The sequence below is a fragment of the Balaenoptera musculus genome, chromosome 11 (assembly GCF_009873245.2).
Source record: "Balaenoptera musculus isolate JJ_BM4_2016_0621 chromosome 11, mBalMus1.pri.v3, whole genome shotgun sequence".
NCBI classification, from domain to species: domain Eukaryota; kingdom Metazoa; phylum Chordata; class Mammalia; order Artiodactyla; family Balaenopteridae; genus Balaenoptera; species Balaenoptera musculus.
The window spans coordinates 20,130,467-20,155,365 of record NC_045795.1 but is presented as its reverse complement, the minus strand read 5'-3'; the positions used below and the strand labels follow the sequence as shown (position 1 = coordinate 20,155,365).

General features: G+C 41.6%; 1 protein-coding gene across 10 annotated transcripts in view; it reads right to left on the bottom strand.

The window, feature by feature from the left end:
- CARMIL1 (capping protein regulator and myosin 1 linker 1) overlaps positions 1–24,899 on the bottom strand; it is a 316,540-nt gene that overhangs the window by 186,963 nt on the left and 104,678 nt on the right. For 9 of the 10 annotated variants that reach the window (XM_036868161.1, XM_036868162.1, XM_036868160.1 and 6 more), the window contains 2 exons: positions 9,627–9,677; positions 4,616–4,675 (listed from right to left, as the gene is read on the bottom strand). In XM_036868161.1, the coding sequence (XP_036724056.1) occupies positions 4,616–4,675; positions 9,627–9,677 (111 nt within the window). The remainder of the gene's footprint in view (positions 1–4,615; positions 4,676–9,626; positions 9,678–24,899) is intronic. The other variant, XM_036868155.1, reaches the window with a different exon arrangement.

Sequence of the window (24,899 nt, the reverse complement as noted above, 5' to 3'; positions counted from 1 at the left end):
TTTCATTTCCAAGGTCCGTACCATGGGACAAAGTCAAACTGAGGTCATGTTGTAGAGCTATTTTTGTGGTACTTACAACCACAGAACAGCTCCATGGGACTGAGGTGGATTGCTTTACACCCAGTTCCTCTGAATGCTGGATATATTGAAGGCACAGGACCACAAGTGTGGTAAGAGCAGTTCCAGCAGCCACATGGGAAAATTAGTCTTGCTATATCAACATCCTTTCTCATAATTAATACCACAGTCTAATCATATTCTGAATATAACCTTGGCACTGGCATTTCAATAGCGCCCTTCTATTCCCATCCCAACCCCGAAATCATAAACATAAACATTCCTGAATTAAGACCATCAAGAAGGCCCTGGTTATGTCATCATTCATGAGTTATCACTCACTCCTGCATATGTTTGCCCATTTGGGCAAATATATGGTGCTGTAATTTTTTCTTCCAAACTCCAGTTCTTGGAGAATGATAAACATAGGATAAAACATTGCTCTAAGATGAACTATGGAAAAGTTCCAAGGATTTGTATGTAATCTCAATCAACATAAAGTGATGATTTTGACAATTTCTTTTACGAATGCTATCAACAAACTACACACACACACTCACACACACACACACACATTTTCTTTAGAGTTTTAAAAACCAAAAAAACGTAAGTAGAAGGAAGGAAATAAAAAGATCAGAGTAAGAATCAATGAAATAGAAAATAATCAATGAAATCAATAGAGAAAAATTAATGCAACCGAAAAGCAAGTTCTTTGAGAAGATGAAAAGAATTGATAAACCTCTAGCCAGACTGATACAGAAAAGAAAACAGAGAAGAACCAAATTATCAATATCAGGAATGATATTCTACAGATATTTAAAGGATAACAACTGGATACTATGAACAACTTTATACCAATAAATCTGACAACTGAGATGAAATGTATAAATTTCTTGGGAGACACAAACTACCAAAGCTCACTCAAGAAAAAAAATATGAATGTATCTATATCTATTAAAGAAACTGAATTTGTAGTTAAAAACCTTCCCTAAGAGAGAACTCCAGGCCCAGATGACTTCACTGGAAATTCAACCAAACATTTAAAGAAGAATTAACACCAAGACTACATAGAATTTTCTAAAAAAAATTGAAGAGGGGGGACTAATTCCGAAGTCATTCCATGACCCCATGATTGCTATAATACAGAAAGCAGATTAAAACATTTTAAAAGACAGAGAGAAAGAGAGAATTACAGCCAATAAGTCTCATTAACATAGTTGCAAAGTTCCTTCACGAAATTTTAACAAATGAAATCCAATATATAAAATGAATAATACATCATAACCAAGTGGGGTTAATCTCAGGAAGGAAAGGTTGATTTAATATTTGAAAAATCAATAAAATTTACCATATTAACAAAAGAAAAAAGAAAAGAAAAGCACACAATAATCGTATACAACAATAATTCCTAATAACAAACTTTCAGCAAACTAGTAATAAAAGAGAACTTCCTCAACCAGATAAAGGGCATCTATGCCCAACAGCTAAAATCACACTTAATGGAAAAAGAATGATGCTTTCTCTCAAAGATAGAAATAAATCAAGAGTATCTGTTCTCACCACTCTACTCAGCACTGTACTGGAGGTATTAGCCAGTGCAATTGTCAGGGTTTCAGATTTGATTTTTACCCTACTTACAAGCCAGTAAGTTAGTCTGTTGCTGTTTCATGAATGCTGGCAGGAGACAAGAGACTCCTGGGTCAGAGACAAAGGACTTTATCATTCATGGCACAGCAAGGGCATTAGCATCATGTTTGCTTAGATTCCTCCTTTCCCCCAAAGTCCCACAGGGTGACACGGAGGGCTCAGAGAGATGCCTGCACACACAGTGGGTTGCTTACAGAAAAGGAACTGTTGAGCTTAGGTAATCTGATTTTCGTAGTAAATGGTAAGCAAGCCTGCTCTTTGTTCAGAAGGGGAACATCCCATCATCCCACAAGGCCGCTCAATGCAAACATAACCCTGAGAAGTAACCTGGGTAAAGAGCAGTCACAGCACTGAATTCTTGGCATACTCAGCAAGACATGTAGGAGTGTGCAAGACCCATGAGGAATGTCTCCCAACAGCAATAAGGCAAGAAAAAGAAATAAAAGGAATCAATATTGAAAAAGGAAGAAGTAAAACAATCTTTATTCACAAACAACACAATCATTTATGTAAATCTATTAAAAAAATAAGCTGCTGGAACTAACAGATGAGTATAGTAAGGTGGCAGGATACTAGATCAATATGCAAAAATCCATTGTTTTTGTATCTATCAGAAAGAAACTATTGGAAATTGAAATTTAAAACAATACCATTTATAATAGCATCAAAAAAAACATGAAATACTTAGAAATAAATCTGACTAAAGATATATAAGACCTGTACACTGAAAGCTACAACAAAATACTACCAAGATAAATTTTAAAAGACCTAAATACATGGAGGAATATAGTTTTCTTGGATAAGGGACTCCATTTTTTTAAGATGTCAATTCTTGTAAAGCAATTATACTCCAATAAAGATGTTATTAAAAAAAGATGTCAATTCACCCCAAACTGATTTATAGATTTAATATAATCCCAATGAAAATCTCAGCAGGCCTTTTTGTAGAAACTGAGCTGAGTCTAAAATTCATATGGAATTGCAAAGAACCTAGAATCACTAAAACAACTTTGAAAAAGAACAAAGTTAGAGGACTAACACAATCTGATTTCAAGTCTTACTATAACAGCTACAGTAATCAAGACAGTGTGAGAGCAGCATATGGATAGACAAATAGACCAAAGGGACAGGATTAAAGGGACCAGAGTCCAGAAATAGACCAACATTTATGTGAACAATTGATCTTCAACAAAAGTGAAAGCCAGTTCAGTGGGGAAATGACAGTCTTTCAAACAAATGGTACTTGAACAAGTAAAAATACTATACATAATGGAAAAAAATAAACTGATCCACATATTGCTTTATATACAAAAATTACCTCAAAATGGATCATAGACCTAAATGTATAACTTAGAGCTATAAAGCTCCTAGAAGACACAGAACATAGAACATCTGTGACCTTAGGTTAATCAAGGATTTATTCAATATGATACCAGCATGATACATAAAAGAAAATACTGATAACTTGAACTTCATCAAAATTTAAAACTTCCACTCTTTGAAAAGCACTGTAAAGAAAATGAAAAAAGAAGCCACAGACTGAGAGAAAATATGTACAAATCACATATATGATAAAGGGTTTGTATTCAGAATATATGAAGAACTCTTAAAACAATAAGAAAACAACTCAATTTTTTAAATGGCAAAAGATTTGAACTGACACTTGAACAAAAAAGATATATGACAGCAGATAAGCAGATAAAAAGATGCTCAATATCTTTAGTCATTAGGGAAATGCAAATTAAAACTACAAATGAGAAAGCACTACAAATTTATTAAAATGGCTAAAAATTAAAACACTGACCATACCAGTGTTGGGACGATGTGGAGGAACTGGAACTCTTACACATTGTTGGTGGCAACCTAAAGTGGTACAACCACCTCGGAAAACAATTTAGCTGCTTCGTAAAAAGTTTACATACATATTTACACTATATACATACATACATTTACATACATACAATTCAGCCACTCCACTCCTAGATATTTACCCACAGGAAATAAAAGCCCATGTCCAATCAAAGATTTGTAAATAAATGTTCATTGCACCTTTGCTTGTCGGCCAAAAACTGGAAACAACACAAACGTCCATCAGTGGGTGATGGATAAACAAACTGTGATATAGTCATACAATGGAACACTACTCAGCAATAAAAAGGAATGAGCTATTGAGACATGCAACAAAATTAATCAGTCTCAAAATAATTACACTGGCTAAAAGAAGGCAGACAATCAAGAGTACACACACTGTATGATTCCATTCATATGAATTTTTAGAAAATGCAAACTAGTCTATAGTGGCTGAGAGTAGATGCCTGTAGATGATAACGAATGAGGAGGGGCAAGAAGGAACGTTTACTAAGATGCCTGAGAAAACCCTGAGGAGATGAATATGTTCAGTATCTTGACTGTGGTAATGGTTTCATGGGTCTACATGTCAAAACTTATCAAACTGTACACTTCAGTTGGCTGCCTGTTACTGATAGTTCAATAAAGCTGTTGTTAAAAATCTACATTTTATTAATACCAAAAGATTCACTTATCACTCTATTCCCAGAAAGATCTTACAGAGTACTGTAGAATAGCTATGAAATTTTAGTGCTGTAACTTGTACAACATCTCTAAGGAACAGTACTCTCATGTTTACATGGCCAGGTAACGTAAGAGCTAATTAGTTCTTTTCAAATTGAGTTATGGAGAACGTGTTTCCCTTATCACAAATTCCCGACACCCTCCCGCCTAGCCCCTGTTCAGTCTCTCAGGCAGAAACTTCCATTTTCCCTTATCTTGTTTTTCCACATTATCTCAAGAAACTTTCAACAGTGAACCAAATAGAAGGTATGAGCTGGTTTCAGAAACTCAAGAAAGGTTCTGACCTTGCAGTAATGACAAACAGGTTATTCACACCCACCTGAGTTGGCTTGCTGCACAGGACACCGTGGATCTCCAGGTAGCTGAAGGTTACCTCGAGCTGCAATTGAGGGAGGAGGGGGAAATAAAGACCTGTAATGAGGGTTTTAAAACCTATAAGTCAAAGTAAAAATGCTACAATTAGAAACAGTCCAGTGCAAACAAAACACTGGGCATCTTCTGAAGGTAGCCTGGTTTAATATCTCCATATATTCAATACGACATGACCTTGATCTATCATATTTCAGGAAAAGCATTATTCATTTTCCCAAAGGGCTGAAAGGAAACTCCAAGTCTGACTTTTTAAATTTCATCCAAGGACAAACCCAATGGAAAGTTTCTGTACTTCTACTCCAGTATTTATTTACTGAGAAATGAATATATGAAGGGAGCCATCTAAATAGACTTTTTTTTCCTCTTATTTCAAGATGTTGCTTCAGCAAATCAGATCAGGATAGAGACAATGTTTGTCTTCCCTTCTCTCTAAACCCTTACCTCTTTGGGTTACCCTCTGACCACTTACTGGATTCATCATTCCTTCCACTGTCTTTCATTAAAGTTCATATTTTGAATGGATTTAAAAGAATATAATATTTAGGAATTTTAATCTGTGTTTCAATGAAACACACATAGTTAAATAAAAGTCTTCTCTCTCTCTCTGTGCATATACATAAATGATGATTTATTTCCTTTCCATTTTAATAACAAGTGCCCCTTCCTCACTTCTCCTGTAATCAGCATTTCTTTTTCTTCAAAATACCTCTAGTCTCACACTCTTTGCCTATTTTTCCTGGAAAATAGCCACTAATCTTTCTGCCAGTTTTTCAGTCTCTCATCTCAGTACAAACAGTCACAGGGCCTGGTACTAAAGACAATGAAGACCTGAGTTGGATCAGTTTATTTTACCCTCTCGCCTTAAAACTAGAAATGTGGGGACTTCCCTGGTGGCGCAGTGGTTAAGAATCTGCCTGCCAATGCAAGGGACACGGGTTTGAGCCCTGGTGCAGGAAGATCCCACGTGCCACGGAGCAACTAAGCCCGTGCGCTGCAACTACTGAGCCTGTGCTCTAGAGCCCGCGAGCCACAACTACTGAGCCCACGTGCCACAACTACTGAAGCCCATGCGCCTAGAGCCCGTGCTCTGCAACAAGAGAAGCCAACACAACGAGAAGCCCGCTCGCCGCAACTAGAGAAAGCCCATGCGCAGCACCGAAGGCCCAACGCAGCCAAAAAAAAATAAATAAAATAAATAAATTTATTAAAAAAAAAAAAAACTAGCAATGTAATGGAAAAAGAACTCATTCAGAACCAAACCCATAGGACCCTTAGTTCTGCCTGCTGGTGGTAAGTTGTACCTTTACACATTTGGTCGGATAAATTTTAGAACACAGAACCCCTGAATCCCCAGTATGGTGATGAGGGCTGGAGGTAGAAAGATAATTCATTCTTTCGTCATTCACACAGCCAACCAGCAGAATTTATGGAAGGCCTACTGTGTGCCAGGACTGGAAAGAGGAATGAGACATTCATCTTGTCCTCCCATGGTTACATGCGGCATCGGGGGCACATTTTAAACATTCCTTTAGAGTGGACGTCTTCTTACTTATCATTATCAAGATCTATACTTGGTGGATTTTGAAAAGTCATTTCAAGCAGGGAATCATTTTCTAAAAACAGTACCTCTCTACCTTCATTTATTTCAAATTAAAACTTATAAACATATTTTCATCTGCTAGCCTTGGACATAGTGCCAAATTTTCTTCTTTGAGTCAAGCCCCATTGTCTGGCCCTCCAGTGGCATTTCCTCTGTGGACCACACCCGTAAATGCAGGGCACACAACTTCCAACTGAAGCTCTTTAAAACGGAGTGAGAGCTTGGAGACACTGGGAAAGCAGTGTGAGGGCATAAGTTCTCTAGATTATTATGTTCCCCAACCCCCCAGCCTTTAACAGTTGTCCGGTCCTTAACAAGACAGTAATTTTTTAAAGTGAATTATTTTACCAACATTCAATATTTCACAGACACTCTCTCCTTTTGCAGCCAATTTCATTGATATGTAAAATATCTTTTTAAAAATTTACTATTGTAATCATAACTGCTATGAATAGGTTTGGAAGCAAACCACTGACCCTTGGTGGGCATCTCATACAACTGGTGGGAACAGGTGTAAACAGCTACACTCTCTTATAACCCAGCGGCTATGAAGATGCAGCTGGCATCAGTCAGTATATCAGGACTAGCATGGGCAGCTTTGGTCAATTTGGCTGGGGGAGGTTAGTTGGAGGTCAGTTAAGACGCTTCTGCTGCACCTCAGTGCTGTTCCTGGAATAAGCAAAGTGCCAGGGAACCGGGAAAGCACTGAGACATTCCAGCCAGGCCCTGAAGAATGACTTCAAGCGTGTCAAACAAAGAAGGAGTGAAAAGAGAAATCCAGGCAGAAGAAAAAGAATTTGCAAAGGCATACAGGCATTCAAAGAACAAGGGCAAGACAGAAACGAGAAGTAGACCCTGCAGTTTCAGGGATGAGTAAGCGGGGGGGGACAGGCTGAGTATGCGATTCATCGGAGCCCTGGTTCTTATCAATGGTGAGGAGGGGAGTCATGGAGACACACTGACCGACATCACAGCAAGGTTCAAGCCATTCTCTCTAATCTCACCCATGGCTCTTTTTAACAGGCCTTTGCTCTCAGCTCCCACCACTGACCCTCCTGACTCCAGCCCACCAGGAAGACAGTTTAAAGAATGTCACTGGGCAGGAGGGGGCAGGGGGACTAGTTAGGAAGCTGAGACACAGGCAGGCTGCAGGAAGACCTGAGGACATCTTGAAGAGGGAACCACAGATACAAGTGATCAGTTAGATAAGAGGAAGGAATCACCCAAGGCCCACCTCTACCCTCAGCAAGACAGTCCCCACCCAACAGGCAACAGAGCGAACCTAAATGTGATTATGTGATGCTCCTTCGGGAACTCCCACTGTTTCACACGCAGCAACCCATGTCACGATTGCCCATCTTTCTGACCCATTTCCCTCCCTCCACAGCCTCCTACTCAGTCCTGGGCCCACATCTCAGCTCCCCCAAACACACTGTGCTCTTGCAAACTGCTAAACCTCTGACCAGTGGGAGACCCCTTCACCTGCCCGGTTGACGCAGGCTGATCCTCCAGCCCAGCTTCTCTGCAGACCCTGCCCCGATCTGACAATCACCCGCCCCCCTCACGCCCCCTTCTGGAGGGAATGGCAAAGTTCTATCTCTTCATCTGCGTGTGGCTGCAGAGGTATCTGCTTTGCAATTAATCACGGTGATATACATTTCTATTTTGTGCATTTGACTGCGTATGTGGTACATTTAACAATAAAAGGACAAGAGAAGAAAATGTTTAATTAATCAGCCCCCAAAGAAAAGAGAAGAAACCTATGTGAAAATCGGGGCTGTTGTACACCACTGTTCCGAATATAGTTATTTCCCCAGAAAAATGTCATTGACACCGGTTCTGCTTCTTAGCCAAGGTGCACTGTGACACCAAAGCCAGCCTTCTACAGGCAGGTCACTTTGGAAGAAGATCTGCCTTTATTTGTGATGCTGACAATATCAGAAATCAGAACCAATGTCCAAACCACCCTAGCCAGGCCGACGTGAGATGTTATATACATGTTGGGATGAAGCTGGGCCTTGCCTCAGGGGCAGAGCAAGGAGGGGGCAACAGAAGGGAGGCAGATGACTTCCCAAGAGGTAACACACCTTCTGCTGTGTCAAAACATTTTTAATTAGGGTAAACATATCTTTCAGGAGCCTTCTATTCAATAGGCTGCTTGACTATTTTCTCAAGCCCATAAAATTTCCTTCCGCAATTAATTTTTCACCAGTGGGATAATGGTTAACACTTCCTTACATCCTGCCTTCAGGTACTTTAGCATATAGGTAATTTAGTCCAACATCATTTATATAATGACTGATTTCACTTATAACACATTATAAACATAAAGACTCACTTTATATTATCAAAAGCGGTGGGATAATATAAAGTCTCATTCCTCTATGAGGAGAAACTTTATAAAATTTAGCATTTGTATGATCAGAAAGAAAAAAGGCAGCAGGTACCCATGGCCTTTGACTAGCAAACAGTGGGTTGGTACCTTCTCAAAGTTCAACAAAAATCATGCAAATCATTAGTTTGTCGCTCCTACCAGGTCCACTGCATTACAGCACCGTGTCCAGCGCATAAGTAGGTATTCACAAGACAGTGGCTAAATGTTGAATTTTAAGAAACAAGAAAGGACTGAGAAAATGAGCAAATAACACTGCAGGGCAAACACAGGAGCAAGGCTGAAAGCGTCTCCCAAACCTTCCTCATCTTCCTGGGTTTGTGGGCAGGTGAGTTCATATCCTATAAAATCAGTCAACACCCTTTTTGTTACCATCAAGAAAATAAAAGAAGCAATTATGATGCCTAATTCATGAGCTATCAGTTCAAATGTTAATTTGCACCCTATAACAAAGGACATCTTATGGAAAATGTTAGATCTTTTAAAGAACCAAGTGGCACCGTGTTATTTTTTATAGGCAACACCAGAGTCTGCCCACGAAAGAGGGCTAGGTGGCTACGTTCCCGGTAATGCACTCTGTAGAGTTATGAAGGTTATTTCCCACGTGTCAGAGCCTTAGAAAAATGGGCCGTTACTGGACCCAAAGAAATAAGAACTAGACTTGAAGAAAGTGTAAACCCTGCCCCAGTTGAGAGAGAAAAATAACTGAAATCCACAAGCCTCGGGGATATGGAGCATGAAATGCTTCGCCACTTTTCTTGGGATGCCTTTAACACAGAGCAGGAACAAAGGAGGAAACGTTTAGGTGCTTTCGGGGAGAAGGAAGGAAAATATGTGCAAAGAGAACTCTGGACACATTGGCCTAAATCATAAGTCTACGCAATTGAGAAGCGTGTGCATTTTGTGGGGTGTGTGTGTGTGTGTGTGTGTGTGTGTGTTGGAAGGAGGAAACTCATCAACACTTACCTTGGTGGGGACTCGTGCTGTGACAAGGAAGGCTCGGCATGACGTAAGCACCTGTAAGACAGAAGCAGCCGCATCAGTATAAGTACCGAAAAGTGAGCTGGTGGGCTTTGGTGTGACCCACAGGCCTTTAATGATACTGAAGCCTCGAGAGGCTTGGTTCCTGACATGTAAGAAGAAGAAGTGACCTGGGACAGCTTGTTGGCCTTGTAGGATTATTAGCTGTACTCTAAGAATCACTGTACGAAGGGCTGTATCGAACAAATCACCTGCAAAATCTCAAGACGAGCAAACAGTCAGCAGCCCAAAGGAGCCACCGATTACTCCAGTTGAGTAAGCAAGACAGGTGTCTGAGATATTAAAATACAGATATCTTATCCATAGCAGGAGCCTCACTATATCAACAGCAAACTTAATGAAGAAGCCAAGTACTCATTCACACTTTCCAAATTACAGCCGCCACCCACGTTTGCCCTCTTGACTCCTGTTCTCTGTCCACTAACTGATAACATTTACATAACGCACAGGCAGCAAAACAGGCTATTCTCCCAAGAAGTCAACCCCGAATTTGCTTCTCAGCTATGCCTCTCTCAGTCCTAAGGAGAACATTTATCAATTCCAGTTCTCAGCTAAGAACATACAGATAGCCCATGGGGGTCCCATATGCCTACAGGCACCTCTTGCCCAGCAGGGGCCCTTGTGAATACAAAGGGGCTGGAACTAGTCTGAACTCCTAGTTCACACCTGGAGCAGAGAGATCCCAGTCTAACAACCTTAATGTCTAAACGGGCCACTCTGCAACCGGGAGGTTCGGGCAGGCCTCGGGGGCCTTTGCAATAAAGAAAGCGGACTCCAGCACTTCTCAAGTTCTGATGGGAGACCTGTCTTTGATTTTCCAAACAACTTGCTTGTCACTAAGTTGATATTTAGCGAATGATACGTATGTGCTAGTCTAAGAATGCTAGATTTGAACAAAACTTGAGAAATCGTAAGTCAAGGACACTGAGGCCCAAGTTGCTACAGGATTTATCCAGATTCAAGCCAGGGCCCACCCTGTTCATTCACACACAGAAGGAGAGTCCATGGGTGTGCCTGGAGCCTGCTCTGTGCCTCCTTTAGGCTCCCAACTCTAAACAGAAACGGTATATTTTCTAGATAACTCTTCTTTGAATAATCAGAGTTCACCGTTATTGGGAATAACTCAAGTCAGGACCCTTTATGAGACAGATGATAAAGAGAGGTAGCCCAACACTGGCTGGGAGAGTCTGATAATGAGCAAGGGGAAGGCAGGGAGGGAGGCGCACGGCCCATTGAAGACTTTCCACCCAGATGCCTTCAATCACAGCTATTCATGGGATCCTTTTCCACCTGGGTTCATTTTTGCTACTTGACTTTAGAGGTGATGTGCTCTAAAAGACCATTAATAAGTGACTTCTAAAAGTGGAGCCAACAAAAGACAACTATATTTGAATATTCTTAGGCCATGAACCACAGTTCTTTTCCCAAAGGAATGATCCTTACTTTTTTTACTCAGGCCCTTCAGAGACAGGGGAAAGCACCAAGCAATAGAAGGGGGAGAGGCGTGTAAGAAGTGGGGTCAGATGAGTGAGTGGAGGTCAACTGTAGCCCAGGAGTAGCAGGATTGGCTACATAAACTGCAGGGCCCTTTGTTCAAAAATTATGAAGAATTTTAAAGACAGTGACAGAAAGCATTTACCCAAGCGTAGGGCCCTTTTGAGAGCAGTGCCCTGTGCACCTGTACAGGTCACATGCCCATGAAGCCAGCCCTGAGTAGTAGCTACCATTTATCAAGTGTTCCCTATGTGCCATAAATGGGCAAACATCCTTGGATACACTGATTCATTTAGTCTTCCCAACAACCATATTCTCTATCATTATTACCCCCATTTTACAGACGAAGAAACAGATTCTGTGATATAATCCAAGGGCAGGAGTAGGGTTCACGTCTGTCAACTCCAAAGCCTATGCTCTTCACCATTAGGCTACCTTTACACATTCTAACCCAATCTTGCCTCCTGGTCTCTAGCCCCTGGCAGTTGTTAGATTTGGGGTAGAAGGGTGAGAGCCCAGGGCCATCTGTGACTGGGAAGGGATTCACAAAGCTCCCAGCTCAAACAGTATCTTCCTCAACATTCCAGTAGTTTAAAAGATTCTCTTTTCAAATCCAAGAATGGCCTGGAGAGCTAAATTTTTCAGGTCATCTGCACTAGCCAAGCCTTGACTAAGACAGCAGTACCCAGGGAAGTAGAGTTTGGCTGCCTTTGGGGAAAAGGCAAGAGGCAGTTTTGTTGCGTGAGACACACAGGGTTCAGTGGTGAACATCAGACAGTCAGAAGAGGCCTGACAGTAATAGAAAGGGAGATAAAAGGGGGCCAGAGACATGCGTGGCCGGTGTTCTCCTTTGCTTAGGTCTGGCAAACACGTTATCTGTGACTAAATTACAAGATCAGGACTCATCTTAAAGGATGAAAACTTTGCCTTCTCTGAACTAAGACCTTGTCCCACAGCACGTTTTTTTTAATTGAAGTTTAGTTGATTCACAATATTGTGTTAGTTTCAGGTGCGCAGCATAGTGATTCAGTATTTTTGCAGATTATACTCCATTACAGATTATCACAAGACAGTGAGTATAACTCCCTGTACTATACAGTATATACTTTTTGCTTATCTATTTTATATACAGTAATTTGTATCTGCTAATCCCATACCCCTAATTTGTCCCTCCCCACTTCTCTCTCCTCTTTGGTAACCACAAGTTTGCTTTCTATATCTGTGAATTGGTTTCTGTTTTGCATATACATTCATTTGTATCACTTTTAAGATTCCACATCTAAGTGATATCATTCAGCATTTGTCTTTCTCTGTCTGACTTATTTCACTAAGCATAATATTCTCTAGGCCTATCCACATTGCTGCCAATTTCATTCTGTTTTACCACTGAAAAATATTCCATTCCACGGCACATCTTGATGTGGCACCCTTTCAAACACTGCTCCTCCTCCAGGGGAAAAGGAAAAAAGAAAAAGAAGGAAATAATGCTGACAGTCGTGATAACCAGCATGGCGATAGGAAGCCAGACTCCTCACCTCTTTACCTATGGTTGACCCTTGACCAACTTGGGGCTTAGTCTGCATATAACTTAGAGTGGGCCCTCCATACCCACAGTTCGGCCACATCTGAGGATTCAACCAACCACAGACCATCTAGAAAGTACTACAGTCTTTACTACTGAAAAATATCTGCATAAAAGTGGATCTATGCAGTTCAAACTCATGTTGTTCAAGGGTCAATGGTACAATGCAGCACACACGTTTCTTTCTTCCTGGGGTACTTGTATGATCAATCCCTGATTTTTCAAGAATCTTAAGTCCACAAAACCTTTGCATAGAGGTAAAATAAGAGTCAAATCATAAAACTCACATGCCAGAAAGGACTCAATATCAATCCACCTAGTGAAAGACCCCCTTAGAGTTTATAATCTGAGAGCAGATCCAAAGACACTCGTCTCGTAGATAGTTTGGGGTGGAGCTGGACTATCAGAGGCAACTCCTTATTCCCAGTGTGTTACCTTTTCACTCTCTCCTCATATAGCAATAAGGGTCAATGCCAAAAGCCCCAGACAGGAACACACAGCCTCTCAGTAGTCAGAAAAATATGTTTAGCTCTGTGAACATTCCCTCAAAGGAAAATTGGTCCTACAACATCCAGGATCATTTTACAAGCACAGTAGTAACACCAGCCAATACATGTTGGGTACCATGTTCTCATAGGTTTGCATACATCATCTCCTTTAATCCTCACAGCAGCCTATGGGCTAGATACTATAATTAACCTCATTTTAAGAAGAAACTGAGACACACAGAGAGTATATAACTTGCCCTAGCAAGTAGGTGGCAGAGCTGGGATTCGAACCCAGATGGTCTGGCCCCAGAGATTGTGCTAATTACTTATAAGGGCTCTCAAATCTCACCTGTCCAAGAACCAGCTTCCTCAATAGTCTGCACACATGCAAACACAGATGAGTCATAGAGCTTTAAAGCCAGAAAGAAGCAAACGGGTAAAACCGTCATCAATAAGATGATGGATATTTGCATATCATAAGAACAAGGACCAGTCTCTACTGTCTGTCCAGACCAGTGTCTGTCTGTCTCCGTCTCTCTCTGATCATGGGTTAATCTCTGTGAGTCTCTATTTGGATCTGTCTACTTGATTCTACCTGTGTATCTCTCAGCTTATCTGTGTCTCTCCTTGCCTGTTCCCCACCCCTCCCTCCAATCCCTTCTCTCTGCTATGGCCTCCGTTATACCCCCATGCCCCAACCCATCTTCTCATTCTCTTTTCCCTCTTCTGGCTCCCCACCCCCTTCACTCTGCCCCCATTTCCCAGCGCTTGCTCTCTGCTAATCACTGAGAGCTTATATCTTATTTATGCCCATTGCAAAACAACAGGCACCCATCACAGAAGAAATACTGCGTTCTCAAAGAGTATTTCATTTGGAACATAGTCACAGAGAAACTTGAAAATACCATGAAATAAAAATGACAAGACACCTTTTGACATTATTATACAATGAGCACATCAGTAATTAAGTGATTACAAGGTCCCCTGTGTGAATCTAGTTACCAAAAACTAATCTCAAAACAGGCACCCACATAACTGACACACGGCAGCAATCACCAGCACGAGGCGCAGGCTGGCCTTTCCGCCCGTTTACAAGTGTCACGTTTTGGAGAATAACGTCTCCCACAAGCAGCCAAGGCATCTTGGCTTCTCTTGATCTGCCCTCTCCTGGAAAGTCACCAGGGGGTTTCTAGGGGCCACTGACAAGGTATTAACTGGCTCAATATATTTTTTAAAAGAGAGGAAAAAAGCCTAGGGTGTTCACAAGGATTCACCTTTCGAGTACAGAGCAATCCCTTGACCATATGTAGATACATGAGGTTCTAATGATCACTTCTGCTTTCACTCTGGCAACAACAGCGCTCACAATCTGTGGCCCTGCATGCCAACTCCCTTTCTTTAGAAATATTTTAAAGGCCGCGTAAGTACACAGTGTCCTTCAGAAGTTGGACACAGGCCAAGATCATCTGTTTGAAAAGAGACACACCCAGGCTTTGAAGGCAGAAGCTTTGTGCTGGCTGGTCCCCATTTCTGGTGATCAGCTCAGATCCCCAGAGGCATGAGGACTGTTCTTAGAAAGCCTTGAAGGGGATGGAGCCGAAGAGATGAAAGAGATGAAATTCTCCCAATGCTGACCCAGCCTTTCCCAACACCATGCCCACTTGTGAGCACAAGAGCGTAGCAATGTTTTGAAGCAAGTGTGCAAAACTATGAATGCTACCATTCCAAGAATTGTGCTTTTTGTTTTATCAACCCAAACTGGGCCAATAAATGGGGCCACATTCATGCTGGGAATCCCAAAGAACTCAATCTCCTAGCTTTCCTGTTTGGGGCCAAGATGCCCTAGGATTTGTGGCCTTGGAGGTCTTACACACACACACATGGCTTCTAGCAGGTGAGGGGGGAAATCGCGCAGGAAAACTCCTCTTTGATTTATCGGGAAGTGTTTCCTGGTAGTGTGCACTACCTTGGTGAGAGGGATAGCAAGCATCTTCCTTGCAGGGTGACCACATCTTCATTTCCAGTTTTAGCTCTGAGAATCCTGCCTCCCGGAAACTGGGACGCTTGGTTGCCCTACTTGTCGGGGTTTTGGAATCAGGAAGACAGATTCCAATTCTGGCTCTGCCGCTTTCTAGCTGTTTAACGCTGACAGAGTTAGTTAACTTCTCAGTTTGCTCACCTGGAGAACAAGAATAATACTGCTCTGCAGGACTAATCTAATACTGTTGTTTTAAGTAAAATACAAACATAGATAAAGCCCTAGCCCAGCACCCAGACGTCTCTGCTGAATATATCAAAATAATTGGTGTGAGAGAATCTTAAATTTAGATTCCCAAAGTAAGATTAACATCTACTGAATTTTTAAATAATGGTTTTTGTCAACAGAACAAAACAAACAACAGCAAAACAGAAACAATGATTCTGAGACATCTCCTAGACTGGCATTTTCAGTTCAATATATATACCTTTAACCTTGAAGGAGAAGAACTTCCTTGCAGAGTTAAAAAAACGGGGGTTGGGGAGGGGGGTGGAGGGCATTAGAAGGAGTATATGAGCTGAGCCAAGGAACCTTAACCACAAAGGGCAAGCTAGAACTTCCCTCCCACCTCCTCTGCGAGGCCCATTCTTCCAGAAGAGTCTTAGCATGCAAACCACATTTTCAACCTCTATAATGAATTTCCTCTCCCTTTCATTGAAATGCAAGCAGCAGCCTGGTTCCCTTTGAGGCTTCTTGGTTCAACTTTTAACTTCAAAATTTCACTTGGAAACATTTATAAAAATCCTCCCTACTGTTAAGACACATAGCTTAGCAGAGAAGCCTAAATTTCCTTACGGAAATGATACAAAACGAGGTCGGCCATGGAACCCTCTCATGGCACACTTATTAAAAACAAAAGTATCTCTTTCACCCTCTTATAGGACTCCATTACCTAAAGCCTACCGCTGCACAGGCAATCCGTAAATTCATGGCCCCTAAATCCACATTCTCTCCTGCACATTACCAAAAACGCCTTTCCTGTAAAACTGGGCTCTTCGTGGCAAACATTCGACCAATGGTCTTATACCACCCAAATGCTCTCTAACTTGCAAGCAAACTAAGTGAGGAGCGCCATTTAATACGTTTCCCCTCTTCCAAACCCCCAGACCTCATTAATCCAAGACACAAGCTTTGGGGAGGGAGAGGGGCAGGTGGCGAGGACTGTTAGTGCCGCTGTGGAGAGTTATGAGTGACAGATGCTAATGGACTTGTGCAAGGTCACCCAGAAAGTTGAGCAAGAATAAAAAGCCCCTCTGGCTCTGAGCCTCGTAACAACCCACTGCACACAGCTCTGATGACCTTCACCCTCCCTGGCCAAAGCAGGACACTTCACCCAAAAGGAATACAAAACAACACATCGTTTTAGTGCAATTTCTGGCCCCAAATCCCTTATAAAACTGGATCACCACACTAGGAGGCAGCATAGTCCAGCGCAGGTCCTGAAAACTGCAAATCCAGCCCCACCTGTTTTTTATAAATAAAGTTTTACTGGGACACAGCCCCAACCATGGTTAATGGATCATCTCCAGCTGCTTTCACACTATGAAGGCAGAGCTGAGCAGATGCAACAGAGATTTTTATGCCTCACAAAGCCAAAAATATTTACTATCTGGTCCTTTACAGAAAGTAAAGGTTTGCTGACCCCTTGCATAGCGGTTTCGAGGACAAACTCTGGGGTCGGGTTGCCTGGGCTTCCAAGCTTCACCATTTACTATCTGTGTGACTTGGGGCAAACTACTTAATCTTCTCAGTGGCTCAGTTTCCTCTTCTGTAAAATGGGAGCAACAAGGTACACCTCATGGAGCCATGAGGGTTAAATAAGTTGTGTGTCAATAAGTGAACATATGTAAAGTGCTGAGAAGAACATACAGAAAGTGCCAGCATATGGAAAGTGCTAGTGTTTGTTATTATTTATATTACAATATTATAATAATATTATACATGTCCATTATAGTATTACACTAAGAACAGAGTTATTGGATTTAGCCTGGGTTTGGCCTCAAGCTGGCCAAGTGACCTGACTCTGAACAAGTTACCCTCTCTGTGGACCTCAATTCACCCAAGTGTAAAATAAGGGGGTTGGAATAGGTGTCTAACTTACCTCTTGCTACACTCTGGGTCATGACTTAGGCCCACTGTGGAACTGTCCCAGTTCTAGGACCCCTCTTCTCTTTGCTTCGCATGGACTGCCAAGAATGGCAAATCGCCAGTAAATATTTGCTGAGAGGAATCAATTCCTTCTTGGGCCCCTGCTCCCCGGTAGGACAGATGCTCCCTCAATAGGGGGGGCAAGGAAGTCACTGGAGCTTGGTTTTTGTCTTCTGATATCTAGTTTTGGGGGAAGTCTTTGTACTCTAACACCTGTGTAAATCCATTTCTTTTCACCTGGTTATTTATGCCATTAAGCAGAAATGGAATGTTTACATACAGCTTGTCAGACACAATCGCTTCATTCTTCCTGCAGTCCTTTTATTGCAAATTGTAAGGTTTTATCAAAGCGTGAGAGAAAACAAATGTTTCTAATTTTCCCCCACGGATGAACATGTGGCTACTTCCAAACAACATCAATTCTTCTTGATGTCACTAACATTTCAGATCTTCTTTTCAAAGCACTGGCCAAAACAAAATTCTGGAACCAGCTGCACTGATTCTATGACGATAACATATTTTTAAAGGCAGAATAATGGCGTGACCATAATCCCTGGAATGGGACCACCTCTTAGGCTAAGAGTAAAGATGAGCCCAACACCTAGAACCAGCCCCACAGGTCCAGGAAGGTCAGGTTAAGGCACTTACATGGGGCAGAGTTTCTGCCCAGACCTCTCAGCATTGGGGTCTCATGGGTCTGCATGGGGCACGCTTGGAAAGGGACGTCTGCTAGTCATCAGTCATATTTATGGTTTAAATGAATTCCCCAACAGTAGAATCACAGTCATTCAAAGAATACAGAAAAATACAACATGAATGGAAAGGTCACATTAAGCCAGTTAACAAAACTTCTCCTGCTTCCCTAACACAGGGCCAGCCAGTCTCTCCTTGAACAAGTCATGAGTCACCAGAACCTAACTCTAGCGAAAAATCACAAAGTTAAAAGCAATCTGGAGATAGGCGTATCTAATTCCTTTATTTTATAGATGAGGAAACAGACCAGGAAGGGTCAAACAATTGTCTGCATTTATCAGGGCTTGCTTTTTTTTTTTTTTATTTTCTCCAAACAATGGAATTTAAGCACAAATAAATTTTTTAAAGGAAATGGGTAGGTCTCATAATAAAACATAAAAAATAAAAATGTTTTTCATTAAAAACCAGAGCTCAAGAGGGACAGAAACCAAATCAACTCTACAGATTTGAGAAGCAAGGACTAGCGAGGAGTCCCTTCTGGCTGCCCTGATGGAGTGAATGGACTCCAGCCACTTTTCTTCCATGTATGATTCCTCTCAAGATTCAAAACCCAGAAGCGAGAACCCCAACCTGGGCATGGCACCCAATAAAGACCACAGAGAATTACCTGAAAGGAAAGACACGTAATAGTTACGGCGTAATGACAAAGACCACGGGCTCCAGAGGCAGAAAGCCTGGGTGTGAACCCCTGCTAGACCACTCACTACTAGCTGTGTGACCTGGGGCAGGTTACTTAGCTTCTCCATGCCTTAATCACCCCACCTGTAAAAACAAGGAGACAATACGCCTACTGAGATAACATAGGTACACAGAACGAGACCTGGCACATAAAGGAGTCCAATAAACACATGTCCTTGGACAAGTTCAGTGGTAATATTAGTTAACCAGCTATACGGCAGAGCTGGAACATGAAGTAAGTTTCACTCATCTTTTATCAGAATTCTCATGCTGTGGTCCCTCCCCAACCTACACTATTTCAACTTGTCAGCCTACAAGGGGGGCCCTTAGATCCCCATCTTCTCAAGCCAAGGAGGCACAAATGTCACTTCCTTATTCTTCACCTTTTGTTAATTACCATTTTCATCAAACGAAAAAAAGTTCACATTTTCTTTCCTGCTCTCAGAGCAAATTTATGAAATATTCCTCCACTCTGCAGAAGTGTGGGTGGCATATGGTAGGGGGAATTGGCTTAGATTTAATACTGTTACATAAATAATCAGATTGAGAGATATTCTTCATTACATTCCACGATAAACAGGGAGAGGAGGAGAAAAAAGATTTGGAGTGATTATACTGAGAAATCCGGGTATGCACATAATTTTCAAACTGAGGGCTGCAGCCCATTGGTGGCTGGTTAAATCAATTCAGGAGAGTTTAACAAGCATATTAATAAAATAGACTGAACTGGAAGTGAAAAGAAAATCAAACGCATTGCAAACAGAAACCAGAGCATTGTTTCATGAAACTTCTGTTTCAGAGATATCAGTGTGCTCGTGGCACACGTGCATGTGTGTGTGTGTGCGCACGATTGTGTGCACACACGGGGAGGTGTTTCTCAAAATCAATATAAAATGCATTTCTTCTGTGGGTCCAGATTTTGAGAGTTTGATAAAAACTGGTTTATGGCACCATCTGCACCTATAAGCATGATCTGCCATGAGGCTATGAGAAGGTTGAGGCAGCGTGGTAGGATGGCAAGAACATGAGCTTTGGAGACAACAAAATCCCAGCTTCGGCATTTTGTGAGCAGACTGGTCATAGGCAAGTTCCTTTAAATCTCCAGGCTGCAGTATCCACACCTCTAACTTGGAGACAGTATTTGTCCTTGTGTAAGAATTGGAGATTACCTATCAAGTGCTAAGCCTATAGCACACGTTAATACAAAAGAAGTCATTATAACTGGCCTCAAAGAATACAGCTCTGAAAGTGATCTACAGGGATAAAAAACTGAGACCTACAGAGACGTGTACAAACTTGTTAGTTAGGGACAGAGACAATCCCAGATGCCCTGTCTCCCGCCCTGAATCCCGTTCTCGACACATCATCTCAAGGATGTAGCTTGAGTCAGTGCAGGGGGAGATTATTCCCATGGTAACTACAGCCTATCTGAGAATTAGAAAAGAATTTTCATGTCTGGGTGGGGATGTAGTGAAACCTGATATAGAGAAAGAATAGGCTTTACATCATAAGAGACTACCACAAGCAACTCTATGCCAATAAAATGGACAACCTGGAAGAAATGGATGAATTCTTAGAAAGGTATAACCTTCCAAGACTGAACAGGAAGAAATAGAAAATATGAACAGACCAATCACAAGTAATGAAATTGAAACTGTGATTAAATATCTTCCAACAAACAAAAGTCCAGGACCAGATGGCTTCACAGGTGAATTCTATCAAACATTTAGAGAAGAGCTAACACCCATCCTTCTCAAACTCTTCCAAAAAATTGCAGGGGAAGGAACACTCCCAAACTCATTCTATGAGGCCACCATCACCCTGATACCAAAACCAGACAAAGATACTACAAAAAAAGAAAATTACAGACCAATATCATTGATGAATATAGACGCAAAAATCCTCAACAAAATGCTAGCAAACAGAATCCAACAACACATTAAAAGGATCATACACCATGATCGAGTGGGATTTATCCCAGGGATGCATGGATTCTTCAAAATACACAAATCAATCAATGTGATACACCATATTAACAAACTGAGGAAGAAAAACCATATGATCATCTCAATAGATGCAGAGAAAGCTTTTGACAAAATTCAACACCCATTTATGATAAGAGCACTCCAGAAAGTGGGCACAGAGGGGACCTACCTCTGTGTGTATAATAAAGGCCATATACGACAAACCCAGAGCAAACATCATTCTCAATGGTGAAAAACTGAAAGCATTTCCTCTTAGATCAGGAACAAGACAAGGATGTCCAGTCTCATCACTATTATTCGACATTCGACATAGTTTTGGAAGTCCTAGCCACAGCAATCAGAGAAGAAAAAGAAATAAAAGGAATACAAACTGGAAAAAAAGAAGTAAAACTGTCACTGTTTGCAGATGACATGATACTATACATAGAGAATCTTAAAGATGCCACCAGAGGCATGGACATACATACTCTACCAAATGTAAAATAGATAGCTAGTGGGAAGCAGCCACATAGCACAGAGAGATCAGCTCTGTGCTTTGTGACCACCTAGAGGGGTGGGAGGGAGACGCAAGAGGAAGGAGATATGGGGATATATGTATATGTATAGCTGATTCACTTGGTTATAAAGCAGAAACTAACACACCACTGTAAAGCAATTATACTCCAATAAAGATGTTAAAAAGAAAAAAAAAAAGATGCCACCAGAAAACTACTAGAGCTAATCAATGAATTTGGTAAAGTTGCAGAATACAAAATTAATGCACAGAAATCTCTTGCATTCCTATACACTAATGATGAAAAATCTGAAAGAGAAATTAAGGCAACAATCCCATTCACCATTGCAACAAAAAGAATAAAATACCTAGGAATAAACCTACCTAAGGAGGTAAAAGACCTGTACTCAGAAAACTATAAGACACTGATGAAAGAAATTAAAGATGACACAGATGGAGAGATATACCATGTTCTTGGATGGGAAGAATCAATATTGTGAAAATGACTATACTACCCAAAGCAATCTACAGATTCAATGCAATCCCTATCAAATTACCAGTGGCATTTTTTTACAGAACTAGAACAAAAAATCTTAAAATTTGTATGGAGACACAAAAGACCCCGAATAGCCAAAGCAGTCTTGAGGTAAAAAAACGGAGCTGGAGGAATCAGACTCCCAGACTATACTACAAAGCTACAGTAATCAAGACAATATGGTACTGGCACAAAAACAGAAACAGATCAATGGAACAAGACAGAAAGCCCAAAGATAAACCCACGTACCTATGGTCAACTAATCTATGACAAAGGAGGCAAGGATATACAATGGAGAAAAGACGGTCTCTTCAACAAGTGGTGCTGGGAAAACTGGACAGCTACATGTAAAAGAATGAAATTAGAACACTCCCTAACACCATACACAAAAATAAACTCAAAGTGGATTCAAGACCTAAATGTAAGACCAGACACTATAAAACTCTTAGAGGAAAACATAGGAAGAACACTCTTTGACATAAATCACAGCAAGATCTTTTTTGACCCACCTCCTAGAGAAATGGAAATAAAAACAAAAATATGGAGGCTCCTGAAAAAACTAAAATCAGAATTACCATATGACCCAGCAACCCTACTACTGGGCACATACCCAGAGAAAACCATAATTCAAAAAGACACATGCACCCCAATGTTCATTGCAGCACTATTTACAATAGCCAAGTCATGGAAGCAACCTAAATGCCCATCAACAGGTGAGTGGATAAAGAAGATGTGGTACATATATACAATGGAATATTACTCAACCAGAAAAAGAAACGAAATTGGGTCATTTATACAGATGTGGGTGGATCTAGAGACTCATACAGAGTGAAGTCAGAAAGAGAAAAATAAATATCGTATATTAATGCATATATGTGGAACCTAGAAAAATGGTACAGATGAACCAGTCTGCAGGGCAGAAATAGAGACACAAATGTAGAGAACAAATGTATGGACACCAAGGGGGGAAAGTGACAGGGGGCGGGGCAGGGGTGTGTGTGTGTGTGTGTGATGAATTGGGAGATTGGGATTGACACATATACACTAATATGTATAAAACAGATAATAAGAACCTGCTGTATAAAAAAATCAATAAAATTCAAAAAAAAAAAGAATGGGCTTTCGACTCAGACCAATTTGAATTCACTTGTCAATTCCCCCACTTCAATTATATAATCTCTGAGTCTCAATTTTCTTACCTGTAAAATGGGTATGGCATAAGCTCTATATGACAGTTGTGAGGATTAAATGAGATAACTTGTAAAAACCCTAGCACTCTCTTAGACACCCTAACTTTACTCACTGATGATGCTAACACCTGGCTAAAAATCTCTATACACCATCTCCTCTCCAACTTCTGCGATCAGAGGTCCGTAATGCATCCAGTCACATAAGGGCACTGGACTCTGGAGATGTACTGGAGTTCTACTGTCCCAGTTTGAATCCTGACTCTGCCACTCACAAGCGTGGGTGATGTGGAGAATGGCCTCCCTGTGTCTCACTTTCTCATCTGTAAAATAAGGGGTCATCATACATACCTCATTGGGGACTGTCGTGAGGATATACACAAGGTGCTCAGAACAGTGTTGCCAACAGTAAGTGTCAGCATCATTGTCATGCATCGGCAAGACTCAGTGATCAGGTGGCCTTCTCATTCTTTGACCTTTTGGTCCACTTAGTCATTCCCTGGGCCGTGCTGTCTATCTGCTCTATGATTCCTAATTCATGCATCCCACTCTCTGACCACAACCTTCTAATTTCTCCTTCAGTGTGACCCATGGGCCAGAGGGGCTGGCATCACTTAGGAGCTTGTTAGAAATGCAGAATCTGAGGCCCCACTCCCAGACCTACTGCATCAGAATCTGCAGTTTAATAAGATCCCCAGGTGATTTATACACACATCACAGTTAGCGAAGCATGTGCATCTTTTCCTCTACTCAGCTGGGTCTGCCACTCTGTTACTTGCCCCCTGACCCTGCCAGGTCACTGACCATCCTACATCCTCCCAGCCCATCTTCATCCCACTAAAACCCCACTGAAATCATTCCTCCACTGTTAATACCTTCGGCCTGTGTGTTCCCTATCCTTTCATTACGCCCACAGAGAAAAACCTCAACCCTGGATGAACCCACCCAGCCACCTATTCCAGGTTTGCAGTGGCGTCTGCCAAGTGCAGCTGGAGAACAGGTCGAACCCACGAGCTGATTTCGCTTCCTGCATCTGGAAAGACGACTTCACTCCTACTCCACTGAGTACACACACTTCATCAGAATGGTACCGCTGACCATCCCACTCCAACCCTCCACACCTGCCTGCCCCTGCGGCCACATCTGTCCTCTCATCTTCCTCTTCTTCTGAACTGCTGGAGGTAAATGCCCACCCCCTCACCTGGGCTCTGGATTATATCCTGCCCACCTTCCTTTGCAGGAACTTTAAGTGACTAACTATGCCTTCCATTCCATATGTAAATATCCAGATAGAGAGATCCCAAGATCTAGATCTATATCCTGGATTCTTCACCCCTCTTGTAGCTCCATCTAACTCCCTCCTTCCTCTGAGCCCAACTTCTCAAAAAAGGATCTGCACCTCATGTCTTCATTTTTCTGCCCCAAATTCACTCTACTGTTCAAAATTGGCTTCTGTCCCCACAGCTCCACTGAGGTCCCAATCACCTCTTTGTTGCTGAGCCCCGTGTACAGTTCTTAACATTTCCTAACAAGATTTCTCCTTAGCACTGGGCACAGCTGAATGAGATTTCTCCTTAGCACTGGCACAGCCCCTCAAGCTTGGAATTCTCTTTTCCACAGGTTTGTCCACCCACCTCCCTGTTCATATCCATTCCCCACTCCCTGCTACCTTCCATTCTCTCCCATGACTTCGATGGATCTCACAGGAATCCCAAGTTCATGTGCAGCCCAGATCATTCTTGGATCATCAGATCTATCTCTCTAACTCCACTTGGATGTCTCTCCGAACCTTAAACTCAGCATGTGATCTTTCTTCC